Source organism: Daucus carota, chromosome 8 (assembly GCF_001625215.2).
Source record: "Daucus carota subsp. sativus chromosome 8, DH1 v3.0, whole genome shotgun sequence".
Lineage (NCBI taxonomy): Eukaryota > Viridiplantae > Streptophyta > Magnoliopsida > Apiales > Apiaceae > Daucus > Daucus carota.
In genome coordinates, this window is record NC_030388.2 from 24,131,946 (window position 1) to 24,151,973 (window position 20,028).

General features: G+C 32.8%; 2 protein-coding genes across 2 annotated transcripts; both read left to right on the forward strand.

Annotated features, from left to right (window-relative positions):
* Window positions 1-654: 654 nt before the first annotated feature.
* LOC108197137 (uncharacterized) lies at window positions 655-4,023 on the forward strand. Its single transcript, XM_017364651.2, has 3 exons — window positions 655-789; window positions 1,993-2,924; window positions 3,706-4,023. The coding sequence occupies exons 2-3, from the start codon at window positions 1,995-1,997 to the stop codon at window positions 3,709-3,711; spliced, it is 936 nt and encodes a 311-aa protein (XP_017220140.1). The 5' UTR covers window positions 655-789; window positions 1,993-1,994; the 3' UTR covers window positions 3,712-4,023.
* A 10,876-nt stretch (window positions 4,024-14,899) lies between these two features.
* LOC108198400 (TMV resistance protein N-like) lies at window positions 14,900-19,953 on the forward strand. Its single transcript, XM_064082594.1, has 5 exons — window positions 14,900-15,516; window positions 16,034-17,138; window positions 17,366-17,653; window positions 17,773-18,981; window positions 19,095-19,953. Exons 1-5 carry the CDS (start codon window positions 15,011-15,013, stop codon window positions 19,662-19,664), a joined length of 3,678 nt encoding a protein of 1,225 aa, XP_063938664.1. The 5' UTR covers window positions 14,900-15,010; the 3' UTR covers window positions 19,665-19,953.
* The last annotated feature ends 75 nt before the right edge of the window (window positions 19,954-20,028 follow it).

Sequence of the window (20,028 nt, forward strand, 5' to 3'; positions counted from 1 at the left end):
ATCTCCCTTTTCGGGAAAGGTTTTTTAGATCTACATCACCGAAACTTTCGATTTTCGTTCTTATTCGTTTCCAGAGGCCTTTTTGGATTTGTGAGTGGATCGATTATCTCTTAAGCGTCGTGTGCAGATCTAATTGTTTTAGTTTGTTTTGGTTATAGTTTGATTTCTCTCCCTAGTGAGAGTGTGTGCTTTTCTCTCCTTCTTTTGTGAGAGTGGTTTGGATTCATCGATAAAAGCCTTTTGGGAATTGCATTTGTGGTCGATAGCTCAAACGGAGTTTTTGAAAAAGATGGTGAACACAGAGCAAGGATCTATACATTTACCATCGTCAATTTCAACATCGCTTATTTGTCTCATCTGTTAATTTTTTCTATGTTTGTTCGACTCGATCATTCTTGTAGATGCCGTATGGCTATTATTTATTGAATTCTCTCATTTTCTTCAAAAAAAAAAAAAAAAGCCGCTGATTAATCACGATTAATCACCGATTAATCCCTGTTCCGTAGCTCGCTGAACTGATTAAATCTCCGATTAATCACCGATCAATCCGATTAATCACCGATCAATCCGATTAATCCTCGATTAATCCTTGTTCCGTGACTTCACCGATTCCCGCTTTTTACAACACTGAATCAAACCATAATCGTGGGGTCCATCGGCTCCGAACAGTCATGAATATAATAAAGTAATTATACAGTTGATTAGTTGAACTGTTTACAAGCTAAAATCTCATAATCAGCTCCTCTTGCTCACTCCACTGATCTCTATCCACATTCACCAGATCATCAGGTATTCTTCTTTGCATACAACTACTCATCTTCTTGCTTTAGATTTGTTAACCACTTGCTTTTTTATTCATGATTTAGGATCACGCTTTTTTTATGATGATATGATATGCTTTTTTTATGATGATATGATATGAATGGATTGAGAACCACGTTACCCACTTTTTTATTTTATTTTTCGGTTTAGATCGATTGGATCGGTGGATCACTGTGTTTATCTGTGTATGTTTTGGTTTGTAATAATCGGTTCTCTCTGTAGTCTAGATCATCGAGTGTAGTTGCCATTGATTTTTGTTTAGGGGATCAGATTTAAGAATGATGGTTTTATTACATATTTTTAGTGGTTTGTTTTATTGTGTAATAATGTATTTTAGGTTTTGATATGATTTATATGAATGAGAAGCATGAAATTGAGAAACAATTGCAGACCACCTGCTAATAACGTAATTGGCAGAATCACTTTAAAAAAATGAAGAAAAGAAAAGTGCAGAGCCTTGTAAGTTCTCATGTCATGGTCATTCACCGATGAATCTGAGTATATAAATATATTCGGGAAAAGAAATTCCAAAGCTTCACCTCTTAAAAGTTAATTTGAGTACATGTGTGAAAGATTCGCTACATATATAGTCTAACAGAGTACTGGCAGTGCTTGTTACAAAGATTAAATTTTGGCACCACAATAGTTTCTCTTGTAATTTCACACCCTTTAAAGTATTCCCAAGTTTGGTCTTTAAAGTTATGGAATGAAGTACATATTACTTTGTAGTTCCTTTCATGATGCATAGAGTTTATAAAATGAAGTAATAGGTGATGAATTATAGTCTATGGAATTAGTTACAGGATCAAGAATGAAATCAAGTAGTGTAATACTTAAGCAAAATAGTCCTATCTCAAGCTTAATGTGTGAAACCGACCCCATTGATGGGAGGGATTGGTCTAGAATTGAAAAGCTACTAATACCTTATTCAGTTGTGCCAGATGCTTTTGTGGAAGTGTAGATATACTCGAACTGATACTCATACTAGTGGATTTTAATTATTATTTTTATATATTGGTGATTCAACTTATCGTCGTTGCATATCAAAGTAGCTAGTTGCTATGACAGGCAGTGTTGCATATATCATAAGCTGGTTCATTTGTTCTTCTTAAATTTGTCATAATGTGCTTCCCTCTAAAATTGATATCAATTTCTCTTGTTGCCATTTAGTAATGTCTTCCTGTGATAAACCTGAGGTGGTTGAAAGGGGTGTCAAGGACAAAGATGAAGGACAGGGCGGATTTTTTGGAACCATAAAAAACTTTGTACAAGATATAGGAGAGAAGATTGAGGAAACAATAGGATTTGGGAAGCCAACAGCAGATGTTTCAGCAATTCATATCCCTAAAATTAACCTGGAAAAGGCTGATATTGTTGTTGACGTGCTTGTGACAAATCCAAATCCAGTTCCAATCCCTCTTGTTGACATAAACTACTTGGTTGAAAGTGATGAAAGAAAACTACTTTCTGGATTGATCCCTGATGCTGGCACTCTCCATGCGCATGGTTCGGAGACTATTAAGATACCTGTTTGTCTTGTGTATGACGACATTAAGAATACATATGATGATATAAAGCCTGGAAATGTCATACCTTACAAGGTCAAAGTTGACCTCCTAGTGGATGTGCCGGTCCTGGGTAGGATAACTTTGCCTCTTGAGAAAACCGGAGAGATCCCCGTACCATATAAACCTGATATTGATGTTGAGAAAATCAAATTTGAAAGTTTTTCAATGGAAGAAACAGTTGCAAGCCTCCATATCAAATTAGATAACAAGAATGACTTTGATATGGCACTTAAAGCACTAGACTACGAGGTTTGGTTGGGTGATGACAACATTGGTGGAGCAGAACTGTCTAAGTCTGCTCAAATTGATAAATGTGGTATCACATATATTGACCTTCCCATCAGCTTTAGGCCCAAGGATTTTGGATCAGCTCTTTGGGATATGATGAGAGGAAGAGGTATTGGTTACACAATGAAAGGAAACATTGAAGTGGACACACCCTTTGGTCCAATGAAGCTACCTATCAGCAGGGAGGGTGGCAGCACACGCCTCAAGAAGGTCAAAGAAGACGGATGCGAAGAAGATGATGATGAGGTAACACCTATAATTGTTAATTTCTGGACAGTACAAACTTGATGTCCTCCTTGCTGATATAGTCATGGAACTATTACGAGTTCTAACAACTGGTTGATGGATTGCTTCCAGAGTGAACATATATTCCTATACTATTATCATGCTAATATGCGAGCATCCACATTCATTGTTTGACTTGGTGTATCAGCATCCAACCTCAAGTATCATTTTCAAATGCATTTCACAACTAATTATGTAGTCATGGTAATTATTGATTTGAAATTTAATACTTAAATAATCCAAATTCAATTTCTGCTTTTGATTATGCATAATGTCGAAAATTCAGGGGGCATCAGAGAACATTCAGAATATGAGTATAAAGATAAATAGTTTGTTTATGACTTTTGGCGTGATAGGACTGATTGATCAAATTTTGTGATTTTGAAACTACTGCGTCCTGTGATATAAATAATTAAATATATATGAAATAGTATTCTTCTCTAGATTTATAGTATGCTTTGTTTATGATGAGATTTGAAGAATATGTGGTAAACATAATTGACATTGACTAGTCATAACCTTCATATATCTTCATCATCAATGTACTAGTAATAGCTTAATAACTGTTGAAATCGCTTGCTTATTATGAAATTATGAACTTGTGCTGCTATGGAAGGGAAGTAAAAAATGAAAAAGTATACAGCCCAATTCTACTTGTGCAATCACCCAATAACTGATTTAGAAGTAATCTTTTTTCTCCGCATCCTGGTAAAGTTTTTATTTCTGGTTCGGTTTTGTGCAGGACTAAACTCATTGCAGCCCTGGAGACAGTTGAGGAAATTGAATGTTTTAATTTGTGCGTGTAGCTGATTTAAACTTTCATGCATTTGTGAGGATCACACTTGGGCTTTTAGTTTCAACACATGAATTATCTCAACTAGACAATGTTTGAATTTTATATTTATGTATCCTTTTCTACGCACTGGGAATTTGATAAAAAAAAATGTATTGCAGACTTCTTCGAAAGAAGACATATTGTTTTATTGACCAGTTACTAAACACTGAGCATGATGCTTATGATTTAGACTACAGTATATCATGTGTAGTTTCCGGCTTTCAATGAATGTGTCCTTGTCAAGTTCAGCCTCTAATATCACAGTTCAAAATTTTGGTTCAAATGCGAATTGACCCACATTTTGATGGTGCGTATTAGAAAGAATGGAATAAATTCAATATGTCTTTGAATTGGTAAAAAAGATCATCCTGTGTTGTGGATTTTGGTGTTTTGGTCTTAACTAACCTCTAATTTGCAGAGAATTACAGCCTTTAAATTTTAAACACTGAATCTTCCTCATAATTATGGGGATTTATCTTTAGTCCTTACTCTGAACAGTTTTGTGGACTTCCTTTTTGGAAAACTCACTATTCTGCATACTGATTTGAATTGAATGAAATTTATTGTGTTCACAATAATTTTGGTGACATTAACATAATAGTATTTCAAAGAGACCCTGCTCAATGCTCATGGTCAGATTTGGGTCATTTGGCCTGTGTTTGACAATGTCAAGTATGTACTTAATTGAACAGTTTTTTAAGCAGCTTACTAATTTGGTCAAAGCTCTTCCATTAGCCATAAAAGAGGAAAGACTGTTTTTGCCACTTTCTTTTGCTAAATTTCTTCATCCTTTTGTTCGAATTTTCATTTGTTTTTGTCACTTTTTGATCGTAGCAACTTGGAGTGTGTAATATAAATTCCAAGTAGTGCTTTGGTGGTCGCAACACTAATATATACTCTGCTACTTCTTCCGTCCTATTCAATTATTGAATATACGTTGTTTTATGACACGTTTTTTATGACCTTTTTAAAGTATAACTTCACAATTAACAGAGACTCGAAATGCGTGCAGACAGTAAACTTATACTCCCTCCGTCCCAATGAATTGTATACAGTTTCCTCCCTCCGTCCCAATGAATTGTATACAGTTTTTTTTTTGGGACGTCCCATCAATTGTATACATTCCAAAGCTAGTAAACTTTTATAATATAAAAAATCATTACACCAACTACTTTCTTCCACTATCTCCATTCTATAATAATATAAACACTGTTACACCCACTAATTTCCTCCACTATCTCAAATCTATTATTAAATATAAATGGATCCCACCACTATACATACTTTTCATTTAACTTTACTCATTTCTTACATAATTTCTTGATCTCCGTGTCCCAGCCATTTGTATACAAATGACTGGGACGTACAAATGACTGGGAGTCTGGGACGGAGAGAGTACAAATAACAGATACGGTATGAATCCCGGTTCATGACAATCACGTTTCGGCATAAAAAAAAAATTGTTGGACACTAAAATCAGCCGGTTAATAGTATGCTAGTAAGTGTACATGAACAATCAGTTGTTGTACTTGTTATTCATAGTAAATTGTATACTTCCTCGGTCCCTCTCATTTCTTTACGGTTACTATTTTGGGATGTCCCTCTCATTTCTTTACATTACTATAAATAGTAAGTTTTTCTCATCATTACACCCACTATCTTCCCCCACTATCTCATATTTAACAATAAAAACTACTATTACACCCACTACTTTCCTCCACTATCTCAAATCTATTATTAAATATTGATAGGTCCCACCACTTTACCCACTTTTCATCTAACTTTACTCATTTTTCATACATTGTCTTGGTCTCCGTGTCCCCCTCCAATGTAAACAATTGAGGGGGACGGAGGGAGTAATTCTTTTGGCAAAAGAAAAATTCATATAATTTTTTAGATGCGTTTAATATGCTAGTCAAATTGTAAGAATAATATCTCATCATTATTAATAAAAAAATGATTAAAAGTTATATAAGCAAAATTACTGAGTCCATAATGCATTTTGTCAAAACCCAAATGACGCTAAATGTAAGAGCATCTCCAACGGCGTTGGTTATAATCGTTAGCTAAATTAGACCTGTAAGACATTATGTAAAATTTGCTAAACCTGTAAGACATTTTGCTTCAATGGTACTGGCTATATTGGTTGGCTATAATTTAAAAATAGTATGTTATTAATATTTTAAATTGTTAAAATAGAATATATCAGTTCAATATGGTAATAAATGATATACAATCTTCCTACAGATTTTCTTACAGACCTGTAGAGGTTCGACAAATTTAGCCATCCATAGGAGGTTGGCTAAATTTATAGACAACAGGTGAGTATGGTTGGAGTTGAGTTTTTGGAGCTGTTGGTTAAATTTTTTTATTTTAAGCACGTCAACTCACCTTTTAACCAAAGGTTTTAGATGGTTGGAGATGCTCTAAATAAATCTTTTTCCTATATGAAATATCTAAAACCTTCGGCTAGCTAACGGTAACGGACATATATAAAGAAAAAGTGTCTAAGAAAATCTAAAATATGAAAATTTTTGAAGTTAAGGGATACACTATGTTTATCGTAATTTTATTATGCAAAGTGTATTTAGGTAAAACTACGGTAATACAAAATATATTTAAGTCTATCTAATATTAGTTATGTACTAAATTTTTATAAATTATTTTCGACTAAATACCGAACAAGATGTGCTTGTAAGAGCAAGTCTAATACAAGATGCAAAATAGCTATAGCTATTGTTATAATTTAGCACTAAAAAGTGTTTTTTATTGCTAAAATAAAACTTCAACTCCAATGCTGGATGCATTTTTCATCCAAATAATTACAAATTTAAGTAACTTTAGTCCCTCTCTCCTAAATTTTGCTTAAAGTTCACCACTATACATACCAATTATAATTAGTTGATAATATGATATGGAGGCATAAACGCATTCTTGATTTCAAATTTAGAACCAAAGATGCATATATGCATTCAAATATAAAATCCTATTAAAATTGAGATTTTTAGTATTTAATTTCAAATTATAAAAATGACACCACTTATAACATTGTATTGGACTTGCTCCAAAGGACCATGTACGCATCACCGCTGGAAGCACACAGTAAGTCAGTGTGGCCAAGGGGTGTGAAAGCATGAATACCTCCATAAAACATTGAATATGCATGAATCTGCAATATTTTTCTCCACTTGGACTGCAAATTTTAAATTGCAGACAGAAAGTTGTACCATGATTTAAGACAAAGCAGGTTCTTATGAATATTCATTGAACTCGGAGCACATATTTTCACGTGCTGTTGCTCAGTTTATACATTCTTTTATATTTTTGCATTGATTTTGAATTATGTTCGTTGCATAACTTCTGGCCTTCATATTTCGAGGCTCAAGCGGAAGTAGATATTGGGGCTGTTTGGGTGAATTTAAAATAAGTGCTTATTACTTAAAATAAAAAAGTGGTGTAGAAGTTAGAAGCAAGTTAAGACTTATAAGTGATTAAAGTGTTTGGGAAATAAGTAGAAGTCCTGAAACAAAAGCTAGCATTCCTAGCTTTTTATAAGTACTTCTTGACTTTTTACACAAACGGTACGAAATAAGTGCTTCTAACTTATAAGCCCAGAAGCCGGTTTAAAAGCCGTTGCCAAACAGCCCCATTATCTGCATTTTGATCGTCAATTTAGTTAATGTCACTAATTATGTTTTGATATTTTAAAATAAATTTTGAGCAAAAAAGTCAATTATATTAAATAAGAAAGAAAAAATGATAGGTGTCTCAAACATTATTCTCGATTTTTTCTTAGATCTTAACTAATAATATATATTTGGTTTCACTCACATTAATAATAATAGATCTCGTATATATAAAAATCGTTTATTCGTAAATTTGTCATGTTATTTCGGAAAAAAAATTAAAACATAATTTAAAATAAATAACATTAATCGGTCACATGATTTTCCTACCCGGCAATCCGGCACGTTGTCATACTTTTGAGTTTTGAGGGAGGGTTACACATTTCGAGACTCATAAATAATATAATTTTATTAAATATCGTAATTTTCTTTTTTCAAAATAAAATTTAATATTCAAAATTTACATTCAAGATAAAAAATTTAAAAATAAATTATAAATTATATTTTATATATAATTTAATACATATGTCAAGTTATATAAAAAAATGTTAACAATCCAAAACTGACAGAGTGAGTACGCAAGAGCATCTCCAACGGTGTTGGTTATATTCGTTGGCTAAATTAGACCTGCAAGACATTATGTAAAATTTGCTGAACCTGTAAGACATTTTGCTTCAATGGTATTGGCTATACTGGTTGGCTATAATTTAAAAATAGTATGTTATTAATATTTTAAATTGTTAAAATAGAATATATCAGTTTAATATGTTAATAAATGATGTGTAAATTTCCTACAGATTTCTTACAGACCTGTAGAGGTTCGACAAATATAGCCATCCATAGGAGGTTGGCTAAAATTATAGACAACAGATTAGTGTGGTTGGAGTGCTATTTTTTCAGGACGTTGGTTATATTTTTTAATTTTGGAATGCCAACTCATTTTTTAGCCAAAGTCTTTGTATGGTTGGAGATGCTCTAACTAGACAGCATTTACAGACTTAGGGCCGAGTCACCCACAACGGTAAAATTTTCCTCTATTTTTCTTAATTGAAAACAATATCAAAGCTCTTATACTTTGTTGAACAATTTTTTAAATAAAATTAAGTGATTTACCTGTAAATAAAGAATATTAAACCTCCATTAAACTCATAATTCTAAAAACATAACATAAATTTAAGATTTTTACAACTGCTTATTTTCATCAGAAACAAAGTGCAAACAACATGGCCCAGATTAACAACTATGTACTTCTCTCTGTCTAACAATACTTATCAACCAAAGGGACAAGAACAAAACTTATAAACACGAAAGAAATATTCTAAATGCTTTGTTTCTCATCGTCTCAACACAAACATATTATTTTATAAAAACATGGTCCACTGAGACCTCAACCTCCAACATCAACAAATGCAAAATGTCTCTAAACTATGCTTTGCATCCTAAATCATAATCCCCATCTTCCTGCTAGGCAGCACCCAATGGCCGACACGACACAAAAACAATATAGTGACTCCTAAACCAATTTATTGTCATTGTAATAATTTTCGACAATTGTATACATAAATAGTCTCGATCAAGAAGATTCAATAGAAGCGGTCCCGGAAATGCTATATTTAATTTAAGGATCCTTGTATTTTATAAAGTTGCATTTTGCGGGGCGTCGCTGAAATGATTGAGTTTCGGCACCGTTATAATTCTATAACGCCGTATTTATCATTTTGATAAAGGATAAATATTTTGTGAAAAATATATCACATTTTGGGGTTGTGGGTCCTACAATTTATCTTTAGATTATATTTAAAATTAAGATATACTTTATAACATCCCACATCGGTTAGATAAAAGAGTATAAGCACAAGCAAATAACTAATGTATACCAAATTGCTAACACTTTTCGGCCGAACTGTGATGGGTTGTTGGGTCCGGTATGCATCCAGTTGTGGGTTTGGGATGTTATATACTTTAATACCAAATTAAGGTAAAGTTTTTATTTTTTGAAAATAAAATTAAGATAAAGTTGTTTTTATAAATGAAATTAATTCATTTGTCCACGAATATACGTTGTTTATGGTTTCGAGCATCTCCGCTAGTTATCAAAGTAGGTTTCCTAAATATATGATAAATAATTCAAGTTCTAAAATATAAGTACTCTATATTGATTGACAACTTCAATAATAATCCTTATTTATGTTTCTTATTATAATTATAGCATTAAATTAAAAAATTTCTAACAAAAAGATAATAAAAAATGTAGGAAAAAGTGTGCAAAAAATAAATGTTTAATATTTAATCATTAAATATCAGATGAGGAATGGTTTAAGCATTACTTATTTATGAGGAATGAAAAGTGATGTTTGATTGGAGTGAAAGAAAATGAAGGGAATAGGATGAAAGTTGAACTATAAATTAGTTGAATGCTTAATAATTTCATCCCTTCTACCATTCCATTTTTGTCACCCTTAACCTGAGTTTAAACCCTAGTTTAAACTTTCCAAGAATGCTCCATTCCTTGTCATACTTATTTTCTACCCAAATCTTATCATACAAAATTTGGGTCATGATTTTTTCAAAGTGCTCCCTCCTACACTTTATACTCCCTCCGTCCCCTTTTACATGTCCACTTTGGAAAAAAAAATTGTCCCAAATTACTTGTCCACTTCTCTTTTCAAAGCAACTTTTTGTATGTTTTTTCAAAAAGTAACAACTTCCAATGTTTGACTAGCATATATATATATACACAGTTCTATCTAATTCATTACATTTATTAGGGATATGTATGAAAACAAGATATCCAACTAAAATTTTCTTAAGATGCGTTATTTTTTCAAAAGGGACATGTAAAAAGGGACGGAGGGAGTATTTCCTTTTGTTTCCGGTCATTACATTCCATTCACTCCAACAAAAAACAACATTAATGTTTAGGGAAGATAGAGTAATATTTGATATTTTGTGCATATTTCTTAAAATTATAATTTAGGACATCATATAGCTAATCTGCTAAAGATGCTCTCAGGTTTTTAAATTAAAAAATTTAATTTTTCAGATATCTAAATTTTTAAAAATTTTAATGTAAGTCTCTTCATCAAAATTTGACTGACAATCATTGGTAATGACGTGGAAATTGAAAAAATAAAAAATAATAACTAAAAACACAAAAAATAAAATTTCAAGGATTGAAATAAGATTTTGATATATCAACATACATACGAGTGATTTCAAGAACACGAGTGGTGGAAATTTCTGATTTTGAGTTCATTAACGTATAAAAATATGTATTTTAATAAGTTTTTTTTTTTGTGTTCTTAAAATTAAAACGCAAATTTTTATATATTAGTGAACTCGGAATCAAAAACTCTCACTTCTCCTGTTTTTGAAATCACACATAAATTAACATATCGAAATTTCAATTCAATCTTTGAGATTTTTAATTTTTCATATGTTAACTATTTTTTTATTTTTTAATTTACACATTTGCTTGACTAACAGCCGTTAATCCACCCATTAAAATCTTGTATATAAGTGAAAAATCATTTAATAATATATCCACATAAAAACTATTTATTCAAATTTATATTCATCACATCTGTTTTTTACGCTTTCATGTTTAAAATGTCCTCTCAATTTATTACATTGCAAAAACAATATATATTACTAAAACCAATTACTCACTCTATTTTTCATCTAATTTTCTCAATATATTAATTAAATATTAGTGTATCTCATTTCCCATTTTTCTCATGCTTTCACATATTGAATACATTTTTCTTATGGTATCTTACCGGTGTTTGACTACACTTATAAGTCAGAAACATAGCTTATTCTTAATACGTATTATAAATAAAAATTATATATATAAACTCAACTCGAATGGTACATTCCATTGTTTATAAATATGACCAATCTCATAGGATATATTTGTCGAACTTTACAAATCTACAAAAAATTTATGAGATGGTTTCATGCCATTTATTGATATATTGATTTGATATATTCTATTTATAATAATTTAAAATATTAATAACATATCATTTTCAATATATAGTCAATCAATATGACTAATTTCATTAAAATACAATGTATTACAAATTCAACCAATTCTATCCAATATCTCCGATTTAACCTATCAATTCTGTTCGGCCGGCAGAAGATTCTCTCACGGAGGTAGCTTATACAATCAAAGCTAGAATCTAATTTAGAAACCGATTTATTCGTGAAGTATAGTGTTGGACTGATTTGAGAAATGAGTGTTCCAAGGATAAGAGATCTGCCGAACCATAAAATCAAATAAGAGGACAAAAGTAGAATCAGAAAGATTTGGTGACAAGTAAAATAAAAAAGAAAAGAAAAGGAGAAAGATGCTTGTTTTTGTTTTTTGACTGATCCGGAGAGAGTTGGGCAGTTGGGCAGGGGAGAAGAACCTTGGGAAACACCCTCCCCCCACTTTCCCAATTAAACTTCCCCCTCTTGCCTCTTGTTTACTACTCATACCGCAGCTAGGCAAACTGCCTGTAGTATTATTAGGACTTGTTTGGCTTTAACTTAAAAGGGTATTATTGTCTAAACATGAAAATTATTTAGAAAAAATAATTTGTAAGTTAGATGATAAATATGTTGATATTTATAATTTATTTGATATAAAAATTATTAATATAATAATAAAGTATAATAACTTATTTTTTAAAATAATTATTTAAATGTTTATAAAATCAAATCAATCTTTGGTGCAGCGAGATCACCATGCTATGAGGTATTGTCAAAATCCACCAAGTTGTCTGTATTAAATTTTGGATTTTCAAAAATAAAATTAAAATTAATCTTTTAAAATCTAGACTTATAAATTAGAAATTCACTCATAAATTTTTTTAAAAAATATTATAAATAAATAATCTCTAACTTATAAGTCCGGAACCGAGTTTTTAAATCCAGACCGAAACACCGGAATCACAGCATATGTAATTATGTATGTAACTATGTATTATTCTTCCCCCATACGTGATACTACAAGTCTACATGATCCTACATATCGTCTGCAACAGCAGCCCCCACTTGATAAAAATATACTCACATGCTTTCAAATTCATTGCATCATTGCATGTATCTTTCTCATTCATTTCACCTTACTATATTACTTCACACATTTATTCAGACATCATCATATATTCCATTACTTTCATCCCTCTCATTTTCATCTCTCCTTTCTCCTCCCCTCTCTTCTTTATTGCTTTCAAGTCTTAACTAACCACACCACAACATTCATCAAAACATCCCCTCTTCTCTTTTCTGGCTTTCAATCTCTTCTTTGTTGCAAACTCATCATATGTTAGTCTTGATTTCCACCTGTCTTTGCAAAAACCCAATTTCTTGAAATTTGATCTGAATTCGTATACGTTATTGTTTATTTTGGCATTGATTTAAAGACAAAGATCCTTAATAAAAATAGGAGACGATGGATATTAGGACATTGAAGACCAATTCGCCTCCATTTCGGACAAACGGTCATGAATTAACACGATCATACAACGAAATGCGAAAAATGGAATATCAAAGATCATTCTCACAAGGGCACGACAGAAAAATGAAAAGCTACTTCACATTGCAGTCATTGTTTCTGCTCATTTGTCTCACGGCTTCGTTGCTGCTGCTGCCGCTGATTCTGCCGCCGTTGCCGCCGCCGCCGCCGTTCATGTTGCTGCTCTTGCCAATTTGCTTAGCAGTCGTGCTCATGTTCTTGGCATTTTTGCCTTCTAATGTAAAACAAGTCACTAACAACTATACGTATATGTAACCATAAGCTGTTACTGATCTTTGCTTTGTTCATCCAAATTGATCACTCCCACTTGGTTCATTCGTTAGCATCTGGATTTCTCTGACCTTTTTTTATTAATCTTGCAATAAAAAATTTTGGCTTCTTTTTATTTATTGTCCTTCATTCCATTGTTATCGTGGTCTGTCTACAACATGAAGATAAATTTAATCTGTCAGGCATGTGTTTCCCTCCTATTTTTTTACGGTTTTTTTCAAGATTCGAGATACATTTTAAGATGCATATAAAATATAATTTTATAATTTTTTTTAAATTTTTTTATAAAAGTTTAAATATAAAATTTTTATTCAGAAGAAAAAAATTTCAAAATAATTTATCAAACTACGCTAGGCCGCTCCCGTCTGAATGTACCGTAAACAGATGAGGAGATGGTCCCGTCCGAATGTACCGTAAACAGATGAGGAGATGGTGGAAGTATATGTTAATGAAAAAACAGCAAGAGATCTTGTTTATTTATCTTATAAAACTTGATCAACATTGAAATCCGAAGTTCATTACTGTGAAGTTTTTGGTTCAGGGTCGGTTGTGTCGTATTAATTCCTTCTGGTCAAGTATAAGGAAAAATGAAAAATCAATACTTTTTTTTTTCTTTGAAGAGAAAAACCAATAGTGCAAAGTGGAACGAAACAACTTGGTCAATAGTCCGGTGTTTGAATCTTCAAAAATCCAAATAAATGTATCGTTACAGGAGCATTAGCCTTAGTAAAAAAATGATTAATATATTTATTTTATATAATTATATATAATATAAAAATTATAATGTACAAAAAGTTCAATACCAAAAATGTTGGCTTATATTTTATCAACTGTAACAAGATTTCACATATTATAATAATATATTCAATTTATAATGATTTTAAATAATAATAACATATTTTTATAAAAAAAATATCACCAATCAAGCAATCACCAGGACAATGGAAACAAAATGTCTTCTTACAAATTTTACAAAATATTTAGAGCATTTCAAACGGTGTTCGCTAAAAATATTATGTAAAATTTATCTAACATGTTTGCAGGCTATTACGTGAGCTCGTGAGTTTACCAGGGCGCACTCGAAGGGTAGCCGTTGTGAGTTCCTACGTTAAAAAAAAAAAGGTCTTTTCTGATGTATTTATATTAGTAGAGTAAAATATATTTTAATTTGCATAATTCTAATAATAGGTACAATCTTTTCAATGGACTTCAATTTTAGAGGGACATGATTACTTATTAATCAAAAATAGGTTATATAGTATAGATTAATTATAAAAATGTATATTATTTTTTTTGAATAAAATAAAAATGTATATTATTGATGGGATAGAATTGGTAGGATAACTTCTAACTTTCTAAAAAGATATTAATTTTTAAAAAATTTAATTGAGCCAAATAATAAATATTAACATGAAAGACACCCTAAACAATTAAAACACGACCTGAAATCCGACCCAATCCGCAACCCGATTTACTGGGACAAAATCCGAAAATTATTGGAAAATCATACCATTGACCCGAAATATATCTGATTGCTGAGACAAACTACCGAAGTTGTCACCCTCAGTTGACATGAAAGAAGTCCCAACCCTGCAAGCCGGCACTAAAATTCTGTCATTTTCGAATGCTGATATTTTCGTGCAATGTTGACTACCAGGCTTTGCGCCACACTGTGACTGATACAACATCAACAAAGAATTGTTGTATGTGATCTATACACATAACCAGTGGTCGTAAATTTCATATGTTATATCACAATTATTAATCTGTTACTTAAATTTTATCAATGGCTTCTGCAAGTTCTTCAACCCCATCCTCTTGTGCTTCATATTTAAATCCTACTGGCTACCACGCTTTTTTGAGTTTTCGCGGCGAAGACACTCAATTTAATTTTACTAGTCATTTGTACCACGCTCTAGTTCGTCATGGAATTCGAACGTTTAAGGATGATCCTGAACTACTTAGCGGAGAAGCAATCACAGACGCATTGGTCTCAGCTATTCATCAATCCAAGACTTACATAGTTGTCCTTTCTGAAAACTATGCTTCTTCGAGATGGTGCCTTGATGAGCTGATAAACATCCTCAATTGTTGCAAAACAGAGCAAAGATTGATTATTCCCGTGTTCTACAACATTGAACCATCAGTTGTGCGCCACCAAACTGGGAGTTATCATGAAGCATTCCAGAAACATGAAATTCGTTTCGTAGGTGAAATGGAGAAAATTCACAAGTGGCGCCTTGCACTAACAGAAGTTGCCGAATTTTCTGGAAAACATGTGTCTGCAAAGAGGTAATATGCTCCATTCTGCTAGCATTCAAGAATAATTAATCAGAATTACATTTATATATTAGACTTAATTATCAATTAGGTCACTTGCTTCGTTTCAATGTATCAAAGTGGATCACCGACAAAGTTTTGGTCTCATTTGCATCACTCATTTCAAATTAAGTTACATCTTGCTAAATTTTGTGATATTATGTCAAAATAAACGTTTTTTTGTTAAATTGTATGACATGAACTTGATTGGGACTTGATGTGAACTTGTACAGAAGGCGACATGATGATAAAATAATAAAAATTAAAAATTAGATCAGAGTATTATACAAAAATAGAAATACAAGTACATGTTTACTTACAAAGCCTTAAGTGGTGAGAATTAGATATTTGGTTTTCCTACTAGAAATCATTCAATTAAAACTTTGACATATTTACTACCTATCTTGCTACCAGTATTTTTTTTCTAAAATTTTGGACTAATTTATATGTGAGAGTTGATCCATATATAGTAATAGGAACTCCATTGCAGGTGTGAAGCTCATATAGTGAATGAAATTGTTGAGGAGATTCTACGCAAAATAAATCTCAAGGCTTTAGAAGTTGCCAAGTATCCAGTTGGGTTGAATTCTCGTGTTGAATGCCTAATGACATTGTTGAGCAGTGACACGGAAGGCGTCTATAGAATTGGTATATATGGTATGGGTGGCGTTGGAAAAACAACTCTTGCCAAAGCTCTTTATAATCAACTCCTGCTACGGGGCTTTCAGGGAAGCTGCTTCCTTGCAAACATTAGGGAGGTTTCCAAGACGGTCAAAGGCATTGTATCTTTACAACAGCAACTAATTAATGATATTCTTAAAAGTAAAACAAGAGTGAAAATTCACAATGTTGAAGAAGGGACCAAGTCTATAAGAGAGATAATTTGTTCAGCAAAAATTCTGGTTCTTATTGATGATATAGACGAGCTTGAACAATATGAATCTTTGGTAGGACCATTTGCTTCGGGGAGTATAGTGATAATAACTACTAGGGATGAAGAGATACTGGATAAAATTGAGGTGGAGTCCAGATACAGGGTAAATGAGTTGGATGATGCTGAGTCGCTGGCACTATTTACCCAACATGCATTTGAAAAGGCTAAACCAGACAACACTTTTATGGTATTGTCCAAAGACATTCTACGTCTTGCTGGTGGCCTTCCCTTGGCTCTGAAGGTTTTCGGCTCATATTTGTCCATGCGATCTGAGGTAGGATGGAAATCTTACATTGAGAAACTACAGCGACATCCCAACAGCACTATACAGCACAAACTTTTAATTAGCTTGGATGCCTTAGAATCAGATGATCCTATGCTGAAGAAAATGTTCCTTGACATTGCTTGTTTTTTCATAGGAAGGAAGAAAATAGAGGTGGTTGAAATATTGAAAACTTATTATTCCTATGTTGAACATAATATTGATATTCTAGATAAGAGATGTTTACTGACAACCAATGATAGAGATGAGTTGAGGATGCATGATCTTCTTAGGGATATGGGAAGGGAAGTTGCACGCAACAATTCTGCTGATGAGCCTGGGAAACATAGCAGATTGTGGGCATCAAAAGATATATGCATTGTGTTGAAGAAACACAAGGTAATTTCCTTGTATGTATGAATGTTTTTGACGGTTTCATTTCAGATATTACATGATACAACTTCACTCGTCATTATATATATAATTGCTCATGACATGAAATTATAAGCTGAAAAAAGCACAAGGTAATTGTACACCAATTTCTTTTCTTAGTTGTACCTAACAACTGATGGTTATTAGTTTTCTTGCTTGATATATTTGTGTGTGTGTGTGTGTGTGTGTGTCAGGGAACCGAAGCTATTGAGGCTATCATTCCGAGTGACTTTTACTACCAAACTGCACTTAATGGAGTATCATTCAATACAGAAACATTCAAAAGGATGAGTAACTTAAGGTTTCTTTGCTTAAATTATCTAAGTCTCATTGGAAGCTATGAACAAATATTTGAAGATTTGAGATGGCTCTGTTGGGAGTTTTGTCCTTTAAAGTGTTTACCCTCTGAATTTTACCCGCAAAATCTTGTTGTTCTTAAGTTGCCTCATAGCAAATTGAGAATAGCGTGGGAGGTAACCATGGTAGGTATTGTCAGTATGTTTCTTGCCTATTTAACAATTTCTAGAAGAACTTCAGCAAAATAATTAAATTACATAAGAACTTCTGATCTAATTTTTTCCAGTTGCCCTCATTTTTACAGGCTTCGCAGATATTTGAGAAGTTAATGACTCTAGACCTCTCGGATTCTCTAGAATTAACGACTACTCCAGACTTTACAAAGTTTCCGTGTCTTGAAACTTTAAACCTTGAGGGTTGTAAAAGCTTGGAGGAGGTCCACATATCAATTGGAAGTTTGGTGAAGCTTGTTTCCTTAAATCTGGGTGGCTGTGTGAACCTTAGATGTCTTCCAGACACCATTTGCAACTTGACAGCATTGAAAAGGCTAGATATTGTTAGTTGTCGTAGGCTACAAGCATTGCCTGCAGAACTAGGAAACATTAAATCCCTAGAAGAGCTCAATGCGGAGGAACTAACAGTTTCAAAATTACCAGATTCGATTGGATGTCTTAGTAAGCTTGTCGTGTTGGAGTTAAGTTATAACAAAAATCTTGAAAATATTCCTGACAGCATTTGCAACTTAAGAGCATTGGAAGTTTTATGTATTAGCGGTTGCAGTAGTGTGGAAGCATTGCCTTTAAAACTGGGGAACATCGAATCCCTTAGAAAGCTTGATGCAGAGGGACTGTCTGTTTTGAAATTACCAGATTCAATTGGATGTCTTGGTAAACTTGTGGAACTGAGATTAAGTAGCAACAACTACCTTGAAACTCTTCCGGGAAATGTTTGCAACTTAAGAGCATTGGAAGTTTTAAGTATTAGTGACTGTAGGAGTCTCAAAGCATTGCCAGTACAATGTGGGAATATTCAATCCCTTAAAGTGCTAAATGCTACAGAACTAACTGTTTCAAAGTTACCAGATTCTATCGGTTGTCTTTTTAAGCTTGTTCAGCTGAGACTCAATAATAACGAGAACCTTGAATCTCTTCCAGACTCGGTCTGCAACATGAGATCTCTGCAAAATCTTGAAATTGAGGATTGTTGCCGTCTATTGTACATTGTAAAACTTCCACCTAATCTTAAATGGATAAGGGCAAATGGCTGTACATCTATGAAAAGATTACATGTATACAGTTTGAAACAGTTAGAGACGTTAAACCTTAGAAATTGTAGTGCTTTGGCAGAAATTCTAGGCTTGGAGGAACTCGCTTCTTTAGAAGTTCTTCACCTGACAGGTTGTAGTAGTCTGACGGAGATTCAAGGCTTAAAGCAACTGACTTCTATTAGAATACTTGATCTGGGAGGCTGCAACTCATCTCTAGCATGCACTTCCAGTAAATGTTTCTTTGAGGTTTGGATAATTTACCTTTTTTATACATTACTATGCCTAACCTTGTTTTTCAAGTTAAAATTTAGTTAAATAAGTATTAATGTTGGTTAACATTTTTAAAATTTTGGCAACAGATATACTCTGGATTTGGGCATGAAATCAAGATATATACTTCAGCAGAGTTCCCAGACTGGATTAATGAATCACTGGATTTGAGCGAATCAGCTAATTCAGAGTCGACATTATCTTTAAATTTGGTGCCAGATGTGTCGCACAATTTCTTGGCTATGATTCTTTGCTTTACACACTTAGGGGGGTATATTAATTATGTCAGTACTTATTCTGTGAAGAATATCAGAAGTGATTTTGTATGGACCGGGAGTTTTTATATTAATAACGGACCATTGATGATAATAGTACCAAGATCTGATTTCCCAGTCACAGAAGGTGATGATAAAATTGAATTGACAGCGCCAAGGGTAAAAATCCATGGGATTCATCTACTATACAAAACGGAGGAGGCTACAACTACTGACGAGTACAGCAGCAGCACTGTCAATGTAGGAAACAAAAGAAGCTATGATTTTGTACAACATATCGACGAGTATGACAGCATCACTGCTTCGAATGTAGAGGATGGGAGAAGCTACCCTTGTAAATGGTTGAAATACTTGGAAAGTGACAAGAACTGGCTCTCTCTGTAGGAAATGAATGGCTGAACCAGAAGCATGCGAGTCGTTTGTTTTACACCTACGACAACAGGTAACGAAAAATTAATGTTTACATATGATTTGAGTCATTTTGGAACAACTAGGCACAGAACAATAAGGCTTCACAATGAGTTTAGGTTTTATGAAAATTCATAATGTAAGGAAATTTTTAAGACTTTTCGTCAAGTCTTCATACCTTGAACAGATCAATTCGCATTTCTTTGTAATGTTCAGTTTGTTGTGTAGAAAGTTGCAACAGCCACTTACAAATGATTTTAAGACAATTGGAGTTCAATTCAACGACTTTTATTCAATGAAAAAATAGCGATAATGTCCCAAATATCACATCCGGAAAAAT

What these genes read in the sequence shown, in the direction of transcription:
- LOC108197137 (XM_017364651.2), top strand. Translation starts at nt 1,995, where the DNA reads ATGTCTTCCTGTGATAAACCTGAGGTGGTTGAAAGGGGTGTCAAGGAC.
- LOC108198400 (XM_064082594.1), top strand. Translation starts at nt 15,011, where the DNA reads ATGGCTTCTGCAAGTTCTTCAACCCCATCCTCTTGTGCTTCATATTTA. An exon ending in TTGTGTTGAAGAAACACAAG is followed by an intron (nt 17,139 to 17,365) that starts GTAATTTCCTTG and finishes TGTGTGTGTCAG; the next exon opens with GGAACCGAAGCTATTGAGGC. An exon ending in TAGCGTGGGAGGTAACCATG is followed by an intron (nt 17,654 to 17,772) that starts GTAGGTATTGTC and finishes TCATTTTTACAG; the next exon opens with GCTTCGCAGATATTTGAGAA.